Source organism: Cololabis saira, chromosome 17 (assembly GCF_033807715.1).
Source record: "Cololabis saira isolate AMF1-May2022 chromosome 17, fColSai1.1, whole genome shotgun sequence".
In the NCBI taxonomy this organism is placed as follows: Eukaryota; Metazoa; Chordata; class Actinopteri; order Beloniformes; family Belonidae; genus Cololabis; species Cololabis saira.
The window spans coordinates 12,391,282-12,411,813 of record NC_084603.1 but is presented as its reverse complement, the minus strand read 5'-3'; the positions used below and the strand labels follow the sequence as shown (position 1 = coordinate 12,411,813).

The following is a 20,532-nucleotide window of genomic DNA, read 5'->3' as shown; positions in this document are numbered from 1 at the left end:
GAATAAATTAGACAAGCTAAAATGATTTGTTTACTGCATGAGCTGTTGCAATTTCTTTCTTTTTTTGCACTTTAAATGGATATTTATTTCCTAGTTATTTCACAATAATTATTATGAAATTATTATTTCACTAGTTATTTTACAGTCATATAATTCAGGCAACAGCTCAAAAAACATTTTTAATAACACTAACCCAAATCAATATCGGATCGAATCAAATGGTGATAATTGATTCTGAATCTTAAGAATCGGAATCAAATCGATTCTTGACACTTGAATCGATCCCCAGGCATATTCTCTCTTAAACTGAGCACAAACTCTAAACTTTAAATTACTTACCTCAGATGCTCCTCCAGCTAAACTCCGACGCTCCGACTCATCTGGACAAATATACTATTAATGAACGGACTCGGTTCCAGTCCAGTGTTTCCACAGCTGGATGCAGGACCGTTTCTACTCCGTCGACCCGAGTTAAACAGAACAGAAGTTCTGGACGTGTTATTTTCTCCCGTTTAGAGGAAACCGGACTGAGAATGATCAGGTCTGAGCAGAGGCAGAGGTTATAAAATTCACAACTTTAATCAGTTCAAAAAGTTCACAACAATGTAACACCTTGAGAAGGGAAGTTTGCCATCAGAGATCGGGTGCTTATTTGGATTTATACATTCTTTCTTAATTAAACTCGTTGGCAACTGATTTCTTTCTTTCGAAAAAAAAAAAAAAAAAAAAAAAAAAAAAACCTTTTGTTTATTTGGACAGAACTCAAACAGGTACAAATGAAAAATGCAAAAAAAAAAAAAAAAAATACAAAATTAAATGTAAACCCAGTTTTATGTTTTAATTTGCTCTATAAAGGTAGTGTTGTGAAGCACTACTTGCGTGGTAAACAAACTAAAAGGAGCATAATTCAAAAATCCTGAAAGCCGTCTGAGTGAAACAGGAGTCGTTACAAAGATGCGACCAAACCGAGAAGCCATAAATACCTCCGCCACGTCCATAAAACATCCCATTAATGAAGGAATCCTCTCAGAGGAAAACAAAACGCCGATGTCGACTAAGCGACAGCACACACGCGCGCACACCCACAAAAAGAAACAATCGAAGAGTAAAAGGAAAAACCAAAAAAAAAATGTTCCCGTGGTATTAAAGATGCTATACAATTGGGATGATATGCTCAGATACGAGCGGCTGGCGTCGGGCCGACGGCGCCGCGGCGGCTCCGAGCCTTCATTCATTATCCGTCAGATTCACATTTCCCCCCCCACGCGGGCGGCGGACGCCTCCACGAGTCTAGAAGCTTCTAACGCTGACTTGACACATGGGCTGCTTTTTTCTTCTTACAAAAAAAAAAAACGCCCCGCTCCGACTGTGTACATAATATATTTATATATAAACAGATGTGTGGAACAAAAGGGAAGAACCGGGAAACGGTAGGAGGGAGGAGAAGGAAACCAAAACAAAACAAAAAGAAACAAAATCAAAGATGGTTAAGTCGTCCTAATCGTTATCATGCAGGCCTGCGACGGACCAACAGAACATTTACTGCAGATCAACAGTTATGGAAAGTTAATACACAAAAAGTCTCCATACAAAATGCAGATTATGTAAAAAGGGCCACAGGGCGACGCGGTCGTCATTTACAGAGGATTGGCATAATTTTGGTCAACAAACGTCCAGAGGGAAGAGTCCGCTCTGCCGGCGGGGAGGAGCGCCGCCTCCCGCCGGACTCAAAGTGCCTCTCGTGGGTTTTGTTGTTGGTTTGTTTTGTGATTGGGGTTTTGTTTGTTGTCTGGATACTGTACATGTTTTGGTTGAGCGGCGGCTCAGTCGCACATCTCCTCCGGCATCTCGTGAGGGTTGAGGATCCCCGGCACCGACATCTGGATCTTGTGTTTCTCCTCCTGGGCCTGGCGCAGCGACGCCTCCCTCTCCTCCAGGAACAGGTCTGATGTGTCCTCGCCCGCAAACTCCTGCACCGACAGGAGACAAGGTGAGTTAGCCCGGGACTCGTACTCCAACACTCCACCAGTTACAGCTCTACTCATCTGCCTTGCTCATGGCAGGAGGCTGAGTGGTAGAAACGAGGGTTACAGGTCAGTAATCAGGACGAGGCGCCGCTGCTGGTGTTGCTTTTTGTCAATGACTGCGTTTACATGCATCAATAATCCTTTTAAAACCAGAATATTAGCAATAACCCGGTTTTGCACGGCCATGTAAACACCAATAACCCCTTTGAATAACTGGAATTTGCTCATATTCCAGTTTTTAAAAACCCGAAAATGACCCCTGGGTTACTCCTTTTCTAACCCGAATATTTGGTCATGTAAACGTAACGGGATTTTCCCATCAAAAAGGAACAGGAATTTGTTTTCTGCATATGTTCTTTTCACAAGGAATCTTGGTCTTTTGAGTCCAGGAAGTTCTTATAACCAGTGATGCCGGTAACGCGTTATTCTAATCTGATCGCTTTTTTCTGTAACGAGTAATCTAACACGTTACTATTTCCAAATCAGATTAAAGTTACTTATCCAAGTCACTGTGCGTTATTTTTTGTCATTAATAGTAAAATATATATATTTGCTTTCTTCTTGCGTCTCTATCTCCGAACCGTAGTCGGGAGAGCTGGTGGTTAGTTACGTTTTCTGGCTCGTTGCTGGTAACCGGCGTCGTCTAGGAGTCCAGGGGAAGTGAAGGAAAAGGGAAATACTGTCCGTGCAACACCGCAATTTTTATTAAATCCTTGCAAAGAGCAAAACAAAATACTTGAGGGCCGACAACTAACGGTGGACACTGAATGTAACTGAAAACTTGTAACGGTCTTCCACACGCTCACACCGGCATATCTCGTCTCTCTCTCACCTCCGCTGCAGCCACTACGTCATACACACACGAACACAGACACCGCCTTAAAGGGACAGGGCTGGCCGGTAACGGAAGTCATAACTATGCGACAAGTCAGGTTGCGACAGCGCCCACAGGCAGCAAACAAACAAACAAGACACAAACAATAATGGAAAAGGGGGAAGAGAGCTGTGGATTTTCGAGCTGGAAATACAGACACTATTTTGACTTTTTGTCAGCTAAAGATGGCTATTAAAGTTCGCTGTACACTATGTGCTAGTGGCAGCAAAATTCTATCTAGTTATAAAAACACGACGTTTTATTATTTTAGTTTTTTTATTTTAGTTTTATTATTTTATTTAGATACATGGTACATTGTAGTTGTGTACATTACTGTTAAAAATGCACTTCTAATAAAGTGAGTGTTTGCAAAACGGGTTGTCATTTTTATGTTGAGGCGGCGGGGGTGTTGTCGGCAGCTCCTGAATGTAACTAATAAAGTAAGTTGTAATATAACTTAGTTACTTTAAAAAAATAAATAATAAATAAAAAATTTGATTAAAAATAAATAATTAAAAAGTAGAGGGAAAAATCTGGTCAACAGTAAATATTTATCGATTGTTCAAACCACTCCGACTTCTGAAGCTCATAATTAACCCTAAATGCCAATAAATGTATAAATCAGATAAACCGAGCATCCGACCACCAGAGGTAGCTGTTATTTCCTAAGAAGCAGCAAACGGCAGATAAAACCACTGAGCTCCGACTGAAACCCACAGGTGAACAGACACGAGGGTGTGTGTGTGTGTGTGTGAGTGTTTTATTCCAACGATAAACAGGCACCGCAGCCAGAAACCTTCCATAAACGTCGAAGGGCAACCTGACCATGTAGGAGAATGTTATTTGTGGAAACAGCAGCTAAGCAGCTCGCTATGGCGTGTCTGATAACCTCTGTGGGACGAGACAGAGGCCAAAGCAAAGCTGCAGATACGCCGAGCCGAGAACGTTCAGGTGGATTATACTGACCTGAAGAGCAGGGCTGTAACAATATATCGTGCCACGAAATTCTGCGATACAAAAACGTCACGATACGTGTCGTGGAGGTGACAAACTGTAGCGCGATATTGGGTTATTAATATGAATATATTGTGTTTACTAGTAACATCCTATTGGTGCAGCGGGATCACGTGACGACCGCGCCTCGACCCGCGGACCAAAATCTGACTACGCTCAGAAGAAACTAGTACCGTTTTGAGGTCCCGATCACGGGACTCTTGGGGGGTTTTGAGCTCCGAACTTTTACTCATAAGGTGAGCATGAATCAATCTTTTTTATGATGTAAAGATTGTGTCGTCCCCAAAGGTGGGAGGATGAAACGATAACGGGGTTCACCTTACGGCCTCAGGCTGGAGCAGGTGAAGCTCTGAGCTCTGGCACAAGATAAATAACAGTCATGTTGCATTTGGAGTTTGGGACTTTTCATAGTTTATTTACTTTTATTTATTTATTTAATTTTAGTTGTTACATTTCTGGAAAAGGAAAAAGTCAAGTCATACATGAGAGAAACTATTCAGTTTTTGGCTAAATATTTTTACTTACTATGAAACTGAAGATGCATAATGCAAACCTGACATTTACTTTTAGTTCAGTTTGTGGAAAATGGTTGGCCTGGCTTTCTCTTTAAAACTTAAACAGTTATAAAGCATTACAAACATAAAAGACCATTTTTTCCAGTCATATGTTCCTCATTCAAGGTTGTTAAAAAAAAATACTGCTATAATATCATATTGTTATCGTGACCTCAATATCGTGTATCGTACTGTATCGTGAGATTAGTGTATCGTTACACCCCTAGAAATGATGGTATTTTTCAAAACGTAGAGGGGAAATATCAGTTTTTTGTAAATCCCCAGCTCTGTGTAAACGTTACCTTGATCTGCACGAGGAAGTCCCTCAGGTGCTCCTTGAAGGCAGGAATGTCCTGGTTTAGGCTGAACAGCCCCGTCACAAACACCTTCACCTGGGCACTGAAGCAGACACAAGCACGCAGGTCCATGAATGCCTGGCATTTTCTGTTGTTTTTTTTTTTATTTGACCTTTATTTAACCAGATAAAAGACCCATTGAGATCAACACCTCTTTTAAAAGGGTGACCTGGCCAAGGAAGGAGCAGCACACGTCCACAAATAACACACAAATAACAGCAATCACAAAATAAACATTAAAATGAGGGTGCAAACTGTTTTAGCAAATAAAGCGCAGTAGTGGTGACTTCAGTAACATGTAGGGAAAAAAACATTATTTTCTATTCTTTTAGAATAGAGCGAAAGGCTTCAAGTGAAATAAGTTCGGACATTTTCAGTTCAGATTGGAGGATATTCCAAGCAGAGTGTGCAGAGAAACTAAAAGCTTTTTTCCCCAAATCAGTCCAAACACGAGGAACAGCTAGGTGTAAGATGTAATTTGATCTTAAAGCATAATGGCTTTTAGTTCTGTGAAGAAATAAGCATAAATAACCAGGAACCAAGCCAAGAAGAGCCTTATAAATCAGTCATCCGTATGTAAATCGTCTTACACACAGGGCCACCGCAAGGGGTGTGCGAACCGAGCGACCGCACGGGGCCTCGCGCCCCAAGGGGCTTCGCGCAATGGGCGTTTTTTTTTTTTTTTTTTTTTTTTATATTTTTTTCTTCGTTTTTTTCTCTCGTTTTTTTCCTTATAAATATCAACAGTCACGTTCCAGTACAGACCTAAATGTGTACTAGTCTGTGCATATCAATAAATATATGTGCAATGATGCGCGTGTCTGTTGTTCAATACAACTGATCAGACCAAGCGCAGACACAAGCTAGTCTGATCCAGACGGTGGAGTTGGAACAAACTGTCACACAATGTCGAGAGAACGAGACAGATTCAGGAAATTTCCATCAGGGGATGAAAAAAGAAAAAAACTAAAGAAAATGGAAGAGTTTAATGCCTCTCTGACAGGCACGTTTGATAAATTTGTTACAAAAATCACCGATCCGACCGGGTCTCAAGCAGCCGTGGGGCCCCGCGTCGAGGCAAGAGATGATGATGAGGCAGGGGAAGGTATCCAGTATTTTGCTAATTGGAGAGTTAAAATTGCGCATATAAACACCTGATCCGACCCGAAAAACCCAAAAAACCATTTCGCACAGGGCCTCGCAAATCTCCCAGGCAGCTCTGGTCTTACATTCAGAGAAGGCAAGCCAGCTTTAACATACAATTCACAGTGGTGAGTGAGATGCTACAACCAGTTATGAACCTTACCCTGCATTCACACTGAAAGCATCACAGGCGTCATTCATTTTCTATGAAAACGCGTGTCGAGAAGCGGCGGGAGCAGCGAGAGCAATTTGAAGTTGAAAAATCTCCACTTTATGCAAATGAGCAGCGGCGACACCGAGGCAGCGTCCAATCACAGACCGGGATTCCCGAAGCGAGAAGCCTCAATGCAGATTGTACTTTCATGTACACAAACGTACACTCATTCACATGCGTACAGGAGCAGAGCTGTGCACTAACAAACTTATTTTATCAGGAATTAATACATTTCATCCATATAACTGACATTTTTGCTGATTTGACTGCTCATGTGAAACACGTATCTGATGGTTGAGGAGCTGGATGGTCCTAACGATTTTATTTACTACATTGATCCAACGCAAAATAATTAAAAACCGTGCTTATTAATCACAAAACAGTTATGACCAAATCTCCTCCGACCCGGTGTATCATTGTTCACCGCAGACAGACTGCAGCTTCACCGGGACTGACAACGCTGGCGGTTGCAGTTGATCCAGGACCAAACTTGTTCAGGAGCATCAAACTCACTCTTATCTACGTGGAAATAACGCTAAAATATAAATAAGGCTGTGATCTATGGTGAAATAGGAAACTGAAGATGTGTAGGCTATATATAGATATATGTAGACTACCGGTATATGCTTTGTTCCCTCCAGTTCTGCAGCGCAGCTTGAAGCCCCGCCCACTGCAGGCGTCGACAGTGCAGCAGCTTTCAGTGTGAATCCACCAAGCAGCGCGATGCTGGCGTCAGGAGATTTTTTTATGCTTTCAGTGTGAATCCAGGGTTAGAGCACAATGGTAGACCGGAGTCAAAGACTGTAGACAGCTGGCTGACGCACACATATAATACACAACATCGCCCTAATCAAGAACAGGCAGAAAAGTAGCTGATATCAGAAACTTTCGTGCTCTGAGGGAAAAACATGCCTTGTTTCTAGGGTTGCAAAATTCCGGGAATTTTCAAAGTTGGAAACTTTCCATGGGAATTAACGGGAATATATGGGAATAACGGGAATATATGGGAATTAACGGGAATTAACGGGAATAAATACGAAATTTACAGAATTGAAGGTTGGCCCTTAACAGGGAACTTAAATATAGTTGGGGGAAATATATTGTAGCATAGTCTTGGCTAAAACAACCAGATTTAATGCAAGTACACTCCTCAATCACATGCATACAGCACATTGCTTACTGCAGGGCTATTGAGGCCACGCCCCCTACAGGCACTGTGCATTCCTCCATCACATGCACAGGTGATTTCTTGAAGCCTGGAGGCCACACATTTGAGCTCAAAGCACAAGACTATTGAAGCCACACATTTGAGCCCACGGACTATATAAAGTCAAGTAAGTTTTGATAATATTATGGGGTAAATATATTTGATCTATAATGGTATTAATGTTTAACTTGCAAATATTAAATAAAAATGTATTAACACAGTAGCTAGCTAGCTGGTAAGTTAGGTGCTAATGTTTGGATATGATACAGTTTGTTTAAATTACCCCCAATTTCCAGTTAATTCCCATAAATTCCCATAATTCCCATAATTCCCATGGAAAGTTTCCAATTTGGAATATTTCCAAAATTCCCCAGCTTAACTTCCCATGGAAAGTTTCCGGAAAGTTTCCGGAAATTTACCGGAAATTTTCCACCCCTTTGCAACCCTACTTGTTTCTGTAATAGAAACCGAGTTTCACCCTTAATTTCTGCGTGAGCTGCAGCCGAGGCGGCGGTAGCACTCACTCTTGTAGGTGGGGGAAGGCCGTCTTCAGCAGGTTGGCCACGTACTCCTGGATGAAGACCTGGTTGTTGGAGGGGCTGCCGGGGTTCAGCGCCACCGTGATCTTCCCCTCCTCCACCAGGTTGAACATGTAGGCCAGGATGGAGGCGTGCATCGTCAGGCCTGCAAGACAACACACACTTTAACAACTCGGACCTTCGTGTAAGTCAGATTAGATTCCTGGTAGGTGATCTGAACTGGGTTGAACTCTTTATGCCAATCTTTTATCCTCCCATTATTACTCACTTAAGCCACGAAAATCCTTTAAAGACCCAACAGAGGAAAAGACAACAAGACAGCGAAAACAGTGATTTCATGTTCGTGATGTTGTTTGATTGGTCCTGTGATGGACGGGTGATGGTCCAGGATCAGCTCCAACTGACCCCCGTGACCCTGAACTGGATCCGGCAACGGTGCAGAGATTTGCAGCCCGACTAACTGGATGTTAATTGAATGTTTATTCTTCTGTTAATTAATTGATCATGTTGTGGAGGTAAAGCAGCTTTCGTCAACGAAAATTATGACTAAATATCGTCCTCAACGAACCTTTATCACCTGAAGAAAATGAGACGAGACGCACCGAAAATGCTGGTTATGTGACGATAACGATAATTTAATATATAATGCAATATTGTAGAGGAATAAAAATGAGATTAAAATGTAGATTACAAAATAAAAGCTCTGCTCTGGGGGGGAGAAGAAGGAGAGACCATCTTTGGATCCACTTTCCTACATAAATGTGGAAAAGAAAACCCAATGTGTCGTCGAAAAAGGGAGAAATGTGAAGAAATAAATATGTTGTAAACTCAAATCTTGAGTCTTCTGTATCTGGAATGAATGTATTTTTGAGTCTATAAAAGGTAACAGTAATATAATAAGATGTTTGAATTGTAAAATGGGTTTGGCTAAATACGATCTTTGACTAAAATGGTCAATTCTGACTAAAATAAGACTAAAATAATCAGACTTTTAGTCGACTGAAACTTGACGAGACTAAAAGGAGAATGAACGTGACTAAAACTAATAAAAACTAAAATGATAGCTCGACCCAAAGACTGGACTCAAACTAAAATTAAAACGGGCTGCCAGAAACAACACTACGTTGTTGGGAAACTGAGTAGTTCAGCTGACTGAGACTAAAGAGGAGTATCACCCCCCCCAGTGTGTGTTTTCTCACAGCAGTATGGAGACTTGTGTTCCTCTGCAGCCCGACGGCCTGCAATAAATCTCTGCTTTATTCGTCTGTGCTGAATAAACGGGTCGTTGTTCAAATACAACGCAGGGCTGGCTGCTGCTGACGGTTGCTGTGTTTCTGCTGCTGCAGGAGAAGGACGCCTCTCAGCAGACGAGCTTCCTGCAGGCTGATGAGCAAGGCAGCAGGTTTGCTGACTCTAGTTCTGTAAGACGAGCGGTAAAGTTCGTAATAAACCTTAAACCCTAACCAGCTCTGTGGCTGCAGACCCGGAGGGTCCGTTCTCCTGAAGCGTCTCTGGCTTGAGCCGCTCTCATCCTCTGATTCAGTTCCTCCTCCGTGGGAAGTTTGCTGCCCGTTTACGTCTTTCCAGATCTCATCTTCACACAGGCTGCTGCCTCCCAGACAGGAATTGTGGCGGGTCGGGGGGCAGGTGTTAAGGCTGGATTATGATTCTGCGCTACACCAACGCAGAGCCTACGCCGTTGCCGTGACGCCGTCGTGAACCCCTCGGACTTCTCCGTCACTCCATTTCGCCGCGGTGCAATACCCCCGAGAGCGCTAGTTGATACTTTGTCTAGCTTTCGGCTTTTCCGGTCAGAGTGAATCAAAGAGATAAGGACAACTATTGTGTCAAAAAAAAAAAAAAAAAAATCACACACACACACGAAGAAAAGAGCGATGAAAGTTCACGACTGCTTCATGAACCGGAACCGGAAATGCGTTGCTGCCAAGCAAACCAATCACAGCCCTCTCGGTCTGCGACCTCTTGACGCGTAGTTAGTGCACGTAGGGAACGGCGTCGGGAACGGCGTCGGGAACGGCGTCAGGAACGGCGGGCGGGCGCCGTGGGGTGCTCATTGCAGCGCAACCTGTGGCGCACGCTCGGCGTGGATTTAACGCAGAACCATAATCCAGCCTTTACACGGTCCTGCCTCCATCAGGGCAGTTCCAGCGCTAGTTTGGTGCCAGACTTGGCACCAGTTCTTTGCTTTTCGATTATTAAGATTATGCGTGAAGGTAGGGGTAATGTACGGAAGAGTATTAGGGCCAGGCAGGAGAAAAAAAAAATATATATTTTAGAGTAAGATTTTTTTTCTTCCTTTATGCACTTCGAGAAAAAAGTCGAAATGTCAAGAAAAAAGTCGAAATGTCGAGAAAAAAGTCGAAGTACAATTTTGATAAAAAAGTCGAAATGTCGAGAAAAAAGTTGAAATCTTTGACTTTATTCACAAAATTTCGACTTTATTCTCGAAATTGTATGTAAGGTATGAAAACATAAAAGTTTTTAGTTATAATTGCATAAATTCTCTATATTTCTTTGCTTTATACCGTCTTGGGGTTACATTTGCATAAAATGCTAAAAACCAAATTCTCATAAATGGGAAAAAAAATTAAACCGATTTCCTACATCTGTTTGCTGCCCTGGATCTGTTTGATAATTTTGCCCCACGATGTTTCTGAAAGCAGTTCTATCAGCATTCTGGGAGGTGATTGGTCCTTACAGCATCATTAGCTGCCAATACTTGCTGTTGAATCTCAATATAATACTAATATTAATATGCTGCATAACTACAGTCATATAATTCATGCAACAGCTCAAAAAACAGTTTAAATAACACTAACCCAAATCAATATCGGAATCAAATCAAATCTTGATAATCGATTCTGAATCTTGAATCGGAATCAAATCGATTCTTGACATTTGAATGGATCCCCAGCCCTAATCGGTACCATCTAAACCCCGGATCTTGGACTTGTGTGAGCTCACCGGCGGTGTGAGACGTGTCGGTGACCACGGAGAAGATGTGCTGCAAGATGTCACAGAAGTAGGTCTGGTAGAAGCTCTGAGCCGCCGCTTCCTCCTGGGCCACGTTCTGCAGCATCGTATACAGGATCTGCAGACCTGGACGGGCAGAAACACGGGTCAGAACATGTCAGGTCCTTGAGCTGCTGCAGAAACAGGCAGGTCCGAACAATTAACGGTATTGGTGTAACAATATATCGTGCGACGAAATTTTGCGATACAAAAACATCGTGGAGGTGACAAACTGCGTGATATTGGGTTATTAATATTAATATATTGTGTTAATCCGACTACGCTCAGAAGAAACTAGTACTGTTTTGCGGGCCCGATCACGGGACTCTTGGGGGGTTTTGAGCTCCTAACTTTTACTTCTAAGGTGAGCATGAATCAATCTTTTTTATGATGTAAAGATTATGTCGTCCCCAAAGGTGGGAGGGATGAAACGATAACAGGGTTCACCTTACGGCCTCAGGCTGGAGCATGTGAAGCTCTTAGCTCTGGCAGAAGATAAATAACAGTCATGTTGCATTTGGAGTTTGGGACTTTTCATAGTTTATTCATTTACTCTTATTTATTTAATTTTAGTTGTTAAATTTCTGGAAAAAAAGTCAAGTCATACATGAGAGAAACTATGATGCATAATGCAAACCTGACATTTACTTTTAGTTCAGTTTGTGGAAAATGGTTGGCCTGGCTTGCTCTTTAAAACGTAAACAGTTATAAAGCATTACAAACTGGAACAATAGGGCGAACGCACAGCATTGTTTTGTATTTTGTGTCTTTCAAATAAAATACATTTTTTTCCAGTCATATGTTCCTCATTCAAGGTTGTTAAAAAAATACTGCTATAATATCGCATTGTTATCGTGACCTCAATATTGTGTATCGTACCGTATCGTGAGATCAGTGACTGCGTTTACATGCAGTCAATAACCCTTTTAAAACCCAAATATTAGCAATAATCCGGTTTTGCACGGCCATGTAAACACCAATAACCCCTTTGAATAACCCGAATTTGCTCATATTCAGGTTTTTTAAAAACCCAAATATGAGCCCTGGGTTACTCCTTTTAAAACCCGAATATTCGGTCATGTAAACGCCTAACGGGATATCCCCATCAAACGGAACATGAATTTGTTTTCTGCGCATGATCTTTTTGCAAGGAATCTTGTTCTTTTGAGTCCAGGAAGTTCTTATAAACACGGAGAAACGCAAGACCAGGAGGAGACTAATCACTTCATAAATGTAATGAAGGATATGAACATTTTGGCATTTGTAGACGGTAGAAAGTACCGGGATAGTGAGATTTACAAGAAGGTCAGCGAAAAGTTGCGCGAAGCAGCATTTGTTTTGGATTTAGATACAGGAAGAAGAAGCGGAAATGACGGGAATTGCGTCATGTTGTTCTCCGCGCGTCGCTGGTTTGATCCAGATATCCCGAATGATTAATTAACATGTAAACGGAATATTCCGAATGTTTCAGTAACCGGAATATTAGCAATAACCCGAATTTTGACTGCATGTAAACACAGTCAGTGTATCGTTACACCCCTAGTTAATGTTCTAGGTGCTCGGTTCCGGCCGTCCTACCCGTGTCGGCCACGTTCCTCATGGTGTGCTTGAAGGCCCAGATGATGGAGTCCAGCACCAGCTTGAACTGGGCCGCTGGGATGGCCAGGAATGCAGGGAAGCAGTGCGAGTTTACAGCCTGGAGTAAGTAGAAGAAGTGGGTCCGGTGCTCCGGATACTCCTCAAAGTTCTGGTTCAAGAAAAAAAAAAAAAAACTGGTTTAACAGAGTTTCGTCTTCCAAACATGCAACCGTTTATTTAGAGTTTGACATTTTCAAGCTGTGGTCAGATTCATAAGTCATATCATGTTTTTATCGCGTAAAATAATGATTCAACAGTCTATTTCACTCATCGTTTCAGTTAGGGCTGCAATGATTCCTCGAGTAACTCGATTACAAAAAATGATGGAGGAAGTTCCTCTGCCTTGAAACCTTGTTTAAAGAAAAAATACATTTAAAACTTCCCGTTTCACACGGATTCTTTTTAATGTGACACAACGTGCTAACAAGCATGTGTCCTTTATAAAGCGGAGTCGCACTTTTCCTAACGTGTGTGAACAGTTTAGCTGACTACAGCAATAGTGAGAAAACGCAGAAAAGCGAAAGTAATAAAAGGAAGAGACAGAAGATGTCGAAGGTGTGGGATTATTTCAAATTAAAAATAAATAAAATATATATAAAAATAATAAAAAAGGCCCCAGTTCCGAGCCCCGGTCCACAGCCAAGCATTTCTGTTGAAATGTGTTGGTTCTGAATGTGAAGTTGCACAATTTAAAAGCAGTGTTTAGGAATATTTTTTATTTTTAATACTTAGAAAAATATTTTTTTATGTTTCAGGAAATGTTAAGTTTAACAAAAATGTTACTAGTTTGCATAATATGTAAATAAATGTGAATTATTCTCATAAAAGAAATGAATTGGTTGTTTTCTATTGTATATTTATAATTGGGCTTTAATAAAGCAAAAGTAACTTTTTTTATACGATAACTCAATTAATCGAGGGAATATTTCATAGATTAATCACCATATTCGATAGCTGCAGACCTAGTTTCAATAAAATCAGCAGGTTGGAGGCCGATCCAAACTGTTGTCACAACACAGTTGTGGTTAAATACGTTCTGTACATGTTAATTCTTGCTTTGTGGTTTCCTTTCTCTCTTCAAACAAAAACACTTAGGCGTGGGAACATCAGTAGAGAAGCTGCCTAGGCTGTAGAGACGTCTAGAAACCTGGGGGGGACTAGCGTCCCGGGGTTTGTGGGAACCTTAAGTCCCTCGTCCCTGCAGCCGTCGGCCCGGCGGTGGCCCCCACCTTGTTGATCATGTTCAGCGTGCACTCGAAGACGGCGTCGAAGATCTGTGGGATCTCGCTGGTGATGTGGCCCCCCAGCTTGTTGACGATGGTTGCCATGGTGCTGAGGACCTCGGGCTCGCGGGCCGCCGGGACGTTGCGTTGGTAGTCGATTAGGACGGCGTCCAGCAGCGGCGGAACAAAGTTCTCTCCGACCTGCAAGACCAGAGGATGGTCGGTGAGGAGGAAGAACGAGACCCTCCGGGTCGTCTGGAAACTGCTGACAGACGCTTTACAAGTTTAACTAAAAGACAGGAACGGACTAGTGTATTATCTAACAAGGATACATACGAGTTCTGCTCATGTAAAACTATTTAACTTTTTTTAAATCAGAATTTAGAGTAAAGTTGCTTTCGTCAACGAAAATTATGACTAAATATCGTCGTCAACGAACCTTTATCACCTGAGGAAAAAGAGACGAGACGCAAAGAAAATGCTGGTCATGCGACGATAACGATAATTAAATATATAATGCAATATCGTAGACGAATAAAAACCAGACTAAAATGAAAAACAAAATAAAAACTGCTAAAATGTGTCTTCATTGAAGAGACCATCTTTGGATCCACTTTCCTACATAGACGTGGAAAAGAAAACCCAATGTGTCGTCAGAAAAAGAAAAAGACAGGGAGAAATGCAGAAAAAAAATATGTTATAAACGCAAATGAGAGTCTTCTGTATCTGGAATGAATGTATTCTTGAGTCTATAAGGTAACAATAATATAATAATAAGATAACCTTGTTTGAATTGTAAAATGGGTTTGGCTACATTCTTTGACTAAAACGAGACTAAAATGGACAATTCTGACTAAAATAAGACTAAAATGCTCAGACTTTTAGTCGACTGAAACTTGACACGACTAAAAGGAGAATGAACGTGATTAAAACGAATAAAAACTAAAATGATAGCTGGACCCAGAGACTAGACTAAAAGTAAAATTGAAGCAGGCTGTAAAAAACAACACTAATTCATAGTGGAATTCAACCCACAACTGTGGCTAAATCCACAGACGACGGGGCTTCCTGTCCCGGCGGTAAACTACTTCCTCCTACGAGAGCCGCGTCTCACCATCTGCGGGTCGTTTGATCGGCTGACCCAGCCAGAGATCAGTTTCAGCGTCTCCCGTTTCACCGTCCTCATGCTCCGGATCAGCGGCTGCTTCGTCACCATCTCACCTGCAACACAACCGTTTCAGCTGAGGATCCAAACACAGGCTGAGCAGGACGGAGGGTTGAGAGTCTGTGGCTCCAGCAGTCGAATAGAACATTTACACTTTCATTAGGACATTATAGTCTTAAATATAACCGTACGGAAGAGTATTAGGGCCATGCAGGAGAAAATATATTTGAGAGGGGAAGATTTTTTTTTATTGTGCACTTCGAGAAAAAAGTTGAAATGCAGAGAAAAAAGTTGAAATACATTTTGACTTTTTTCGCGAAATTGTACTTCAACATTATTCTCGACATTGACTTTTTTCTCGACATTGACTCTTTTCTCAAAATTGTTTTTCAACATTAATCTCGACATTTCGACTTTTTTCTCATCATTTCGACTTTTTTCTCGACATTTCAACTTTTTTCTCAAAATTGTAATTCAACATTAATCCCGACATGTCAACTTTTTTCTCGACATTTCGACTTTTTTCTCAACATTTCAACTTTTTTCTCAAAATTGTAATTCAACATTAATCCCGACATGTCAACTTTTTTCTCGACATTTCGACTTTTTTCTCAACATTTCAACTTTTTTCCTCAAAATTGTATTTCAACATTAATTTCGTCATTTTGACTTTTTTCTCGACATTTCGACTTTTTTGTCGACATTGACTTTTTTCTCCAAGTGTTTAATGAAAAAAAAAAAATCTTCCTCCTCTAAAATATTATTTTTATTTTTCTCCTGCCTGGCCCTAATACTCCTGAGATCCTTTTAAAAATGGCATTATTGAAATAAGACCCAAAACATACATTCCTTCTTGGGTCAAATTCCCACCCCTGCCCAGCCTTGTACCCGAGGCTCCATGCTGATACTCAGTGATGCGTTAGTCCCCCCACCCCCCTGTTTAAACCCCCCCAGGCTTTACCGTTGGTCTGGATGGCAGCAGAGATGTTCTCGCTGAGGCACTTGTACACGTTGAGCATGTCCAGGTAGATCCGGCCCAGCTGGATGACGAAGGGGTGTCCCACGGCCTTGCAGGCCCGGACGTTGGTCTTCAGGATGCTGCCCAGCTGCTTCACCGTCTCTGGGTCCTTCAGGATGTCCACGTTCTGAGCCAACGAGAGGCAGAGCAGCGGTCAGCGCCTGCAGCGGCCTGTCTAACCCTGCCATTCATTTTCTATGAAAGCGTGCGTCGAGAGGCGCCGGAGGCGATTTTATTTGCTGCATCGATCCAACGCAAATGTTATGACTGTGGTAATATTTTTGTAGTCTGTCTTGTGTGTGTGTGCCCTTTGATTTTCTTGTGTTAATCTAATATGCAGATAGGTGTGTTCCACAGCCGTGCGGTCATTGGTGGGAAGGTTCCATGCCTGGATGGTGATTGGCTGAAACGACAACCACCTGATATAAAAGGAGCCAAGATGGCGGCCACCAAGTGGGCTGCAAGCAGGTTGCAGACTCATCCTCCTCCTCTCCAAACTGGCCACACCTTGTGCTTAGAACTTTGTATAGGTTTTGGAAGATATTGACTTTTGAGTAAAGTAAGGGTGGGCTGCCAATTCTGTTAACTTCGTTTTCTCCTGTTTATTTTAGTTAGGGAGGTAAGCCTTGTGTCATTTGTTTTCTTTTGTTTGACAGGTCAGTTACCTACTCCTAAGACAGGACCCTTTTGTTTGTTGTTTTGGCCTTTGTCCACCCTGAAGCCTAGTAGCTCAGTCTCAGTTTACTTTTCAAGAAAGTTATATGTTGATCTAATTTTGTTAATAAATCACTTCCTTTTTATAGTGAAACCAAATCTTGTTTGTGGCTACTTGGGACTTGGGGAAGATGGGGCCTTTTCATGTTGTGTCCTAGGCACCCCTAGACAGGGGGCATAACACAAAATAATTAAAAATGCAGGACTAATTAAACTTAAAGATATTGTTGAGTTACAGACTTTATTGGTTATGTTCAAGGCAAAAAGCAGAATATTGCCTGAAATTATACAACGTTTTTTTGTGTTTAGTTCAGAAGATAAGGACCATAGGAGGAAATTTGATTTTAAACATCCGTTTGCACGCACTACTTTAAAACAAATGTGTATTTCAGTATGTGGTGTAAAATTATGGAACTCCTTAACAACTGATTTAAAGGATTGTAAAAATATTCACCAGTTCAAGAAATTGTATAAAGACAACACAATTAGACAATATGAATTTAACGGGTAAAATATATTTTGTTGTTTTTGTTTTTATATTGTTGGTGAGTTAGTGTGTATGTTTTCTTATTTTTTTGTTTTGTTTTTTCATTTTTTTTGAGAAAGGGGCTTGGTATATAAGGCCTTCTTCTTCTTGCCCCTTTTCCATCATGGAATGGAACATATGTGAACTATTTCCATGATATGGAATAAATAAAAATGAAAAAAAAAAAAAAAAACGTGCTTATTAATAACAAAACACAGTTTAAACAATATAATCAGATCCACTACGACCCATTGTGTCAGTGTTCACCGCTGACAGACTGCAGCTTCACCGGGACCAACCACTGATGGCTGCTGTTGATCCGCAGACCAAACTTGTTAAGGAGCATCAAACTCACTCTTATCTACGCGGAAATAACGCTAAAATATAAAGAAGGCTTCCCAAAGTGTGATCCATAGTGAAATAGGAAACTGAAAATGTTCAGCTTTATATAGATATATGTAGACTATATACACTTTGTCCCCTCTAGTTCTGCAGCGCAGCTTTAGCCCCGCCCACTGCAGGCGTCGACAGTGCAGCAGCTTTCAGTGTGAATCCACCAAGCAGCGCGATGCTGGCGTCAGGAGATTTTTGCCGCTTTCAGTGTGAATCCAGGGTAATAACCCTGACGGTGCGGTGCGTTCGTACCTTGGTGGCCTGCTGGATGATGCTGTCCCACACCTGGTTGGGCAGCAGCATGTACTTCTCTATCAGGTGCTCCTGGACGGCCTGGTCCGTCTGGGCGCCGATCATGTAGCCGACGGCCTCGTAGAACGTGTGGACCTGAACGTGAGAACAGAACAAGGGAGAGAGGTGAGTAAAACAAACGTAGTGTTGTTTCTGTCAGCCTGTTTCAAATCACACCCAGATCAGGCAAAATGTTATGCCGACGACAACCACTTCTCAACAGCAATAATTTCTGCTCTTTAATAACAAGCAAGTGAAGTAAAGTCGGTCACATTTCAGCCGTTTGTCCACCTGCTGCAGTTCAGGCCGGAACTACTTTCTATCACAACAAAATAGTCCCAGTTCTACTTGAATATTTTCTCGTTTTTGTGACGTTTGTTTAAAAAGAACTATTTTATTTCTTCACGTAGATACTCCTGTAAATATTGAACAGTTTTAGTTTTAGTCTAGTCTTTGGGTCAAGCTATCATTTAGTTTTTATTAGTTTTAGTCACGTTCATTCTCCTTTTAGGCGTGTCAAATTTCAGTCGACTGAAAGTCTGAGCATTTTAGTATTATTTGAGTCAGAATTGTCTAGGACTTTTTTAGTCTAGTTTTAGTCAAAGATTGTATTTAGCTAAACCCATTTTACAATTCAAACAAGGTTATCTTATTATTATATTATTGTTACCTTATAGACTCAAGAATACATTCATTCCAGATACAGAAGACTCTCATTTGCGTTTATAACATATTTATTTTCTGCATTTCTCCCTGTCTTTTTCTTTTTCTGACGACACATTGGGTTTTCTTTTCCACGTCTATGTAGGAAAGTGGATCCAAAGATGGTCTCTTCAATGAAGACACATTTTAGCAGTTTTTATTTTGTTTTTCATTTTAGTCTGGTTTTTATTCGTCTACGATATTGCATTATATATTTAATTATCGTTATCGTCGCATGACCAGCATTTTTGTTGCGTCTCGTCTCTTTTTCCTCAGGTGATAAAGGTTCGTTGATGACGATATTTAGTCATAACTTTCGTTGACGAAAGCAACTTTACTCTAAATTCTGATTTAAAAAAAGTTAAATAGTTTTACATGAGCAGAACTCGTATGTATCCTTGTTAGATAATACACTAGTCCGTTCCTGTCTTTTAGTTAAACTTGTAAAGCGTCTGTCAGCAGTTTCCAGACGACCCGGAGGGTCTCGTTCTTCCTCCTCACCGACCATCCTGACTCTGATTTGAGTTTACAACATATTTATTTTGCCGCATTTCTCCCCATCTTTTTCCACTATTATGTAGGAAAGTGTATCCAAAGATGGTCTCTTCTACATTTTAGTCTGGTATTCCTCTACGATATTGCATTATATATTTAATTATCGTTATTGTCACATGACCAGCATTTTCGTTGCGTCTCGTTTTCCTCGGGTAATAACGGTTCGCTGACGACGATATTTAGTCAGAGTTTACTGGATTGGTTTGCTGAAGACACTCGGCGGGTGTTGCTGACCTGCTGAGGCTGCAGATCACAGATGATGGTGTTGATGTTGTTGAGGATCTCGTCGATGAAGGGCATCACCTCCCCCACCTGCACCTGGATGAAGTGGCGCCGGCACTTCTGGGCGATCTTGATGAAAGTGTCGCAGGCCATGTCCTGCACGCCGTCGTGGGTCTCTGGTGGAAACAGAACAGTCGGTACTTTCCTGTCCGTCGCTGCGGGGAACCAGCTTTCCCTGGCGATGTGCTCACCGTGCATGAACTCGAAGAGTTTGTTGACCACCGTTTTGAGGAACTTCCAGTGGGCTCGGAGGAAGCGAGGGTACTGGCCCACGATGTACATGATGTTGGAGGCGATGATGGCCTTGTTGTCCTTCCCTCGCTTCTGCTCGCAGAGACCCAGCAGATCCTGGAAACACCACATCATTCATAAACCTTCTGACCTCTGAAATCAGTTCAAAAGTAACTCCTGACTCCGATACAGTCGGACGGAGCTGCAGAGCAAACAGGCGGCAATGGCTGCGTTTACATGGGAAGTTTAATTCCTATTCAATTCAGAATTAAAACTAAATCAGATTTAAAAAGAGTAAAAATTACCATGTAAACACCTAATTCATGATGAAATGGCCATTCCAAATTAAACTTAATTCCGAAGTTAGTGGCTGGTTTATTCCCGATTTTAAATCCGAATAGAATAATTACGTGATCATGTAAACACTCATTCCGCTTTAAATTAATTCCGGTCTTTCTGCGCTGCTCGTTCCCTCGCCCGTCTGTCTCCATGGCGCTTATATTCCGCACTGGGCTTGTTTTCCTAACAAAGTTTCAAGATGGCAGCACGCAGTAAACGGTGGTCAAGAGCAGAGACCATTTATTTAATAAATAGCTTGGAGGACCTGGAAATAATTAAAAGAACAGATGGAAACAGGAAACATAAAAATTGTGAGCTTTTCAAAGTTGTAGCAGCTAAGTTTGTTTTTTTTCCCGGTAGGCGTAACTTCCGGTCGCCCCCCTATCCAATCAGAACCTTCCCAACCCCCAGACCTTAAGTGGAATTGGATAAAGCCGATCAAACGTGTTTTCCATGTAAACCTCAATTCGGAATTACTATTTCCATGTAAACTC

The 20,532-nt window shown here is 41.6% G+C and overlaps 1 protein-coding gene across 1 annotated transcript in view; it reads right to left on the bottom strand.

The window, feature by feature from the left end:
• Window positions 1-560: 560 nt before the first annotated feature.
• xpo1b (exportin 1 (CRM1 homolog, yeast) b) overlaps window positions 561-20,532 on the bottom strand; it is a 49,008-nt gene continuing 29,036 nt past the window's right edge. The window contains exons 15-25 of the mRNA XM_061744594.1: window positions 19,660-19,816; window positions 19,421-19,584; window positions 17,891-18,025; window positions 15,949-16,132; window positions 14,937-15,043; window positions 13,829-14,023; window positions 12,540-12,708; window positions 10,914-11,048; window positions 7,914-8,073; window positions 4,772-4,868; window positions 561-1,970 (exon numbers count right to left, since the gene is read on the bottom strand). Coding sequence (XP_061600578.1) covers window positions 1,824-1,970; window positions 4,772-4,868; window positions 7,914-8,073; window positions 10,914-11,048; window positions 12,540-12,708; window positions 13,829-14,023; window positions 14,937-15,043; window positions 15,949-16,132; window positions 17,891-18,025; window positions 19,421-19,584; window positions 19,660-19,816 — 1,650 coding nt within the window. The 3' untranslated portion in view covers window positions 561-1,823. The remainder of the gene's footprint in view (window positions 1,971-4,771; window positions 4,869-7,913; window positions 8,074-10,913; window positions 11,049-12,539; window positions 12,709-13,828; window positions 14,024-14,936; window positions 15,044-15,948; window positions 16,133-17,890; window positions 18,026-19,420; window positions 19,585-19,659; window positions 19,817-20,532) is intronic.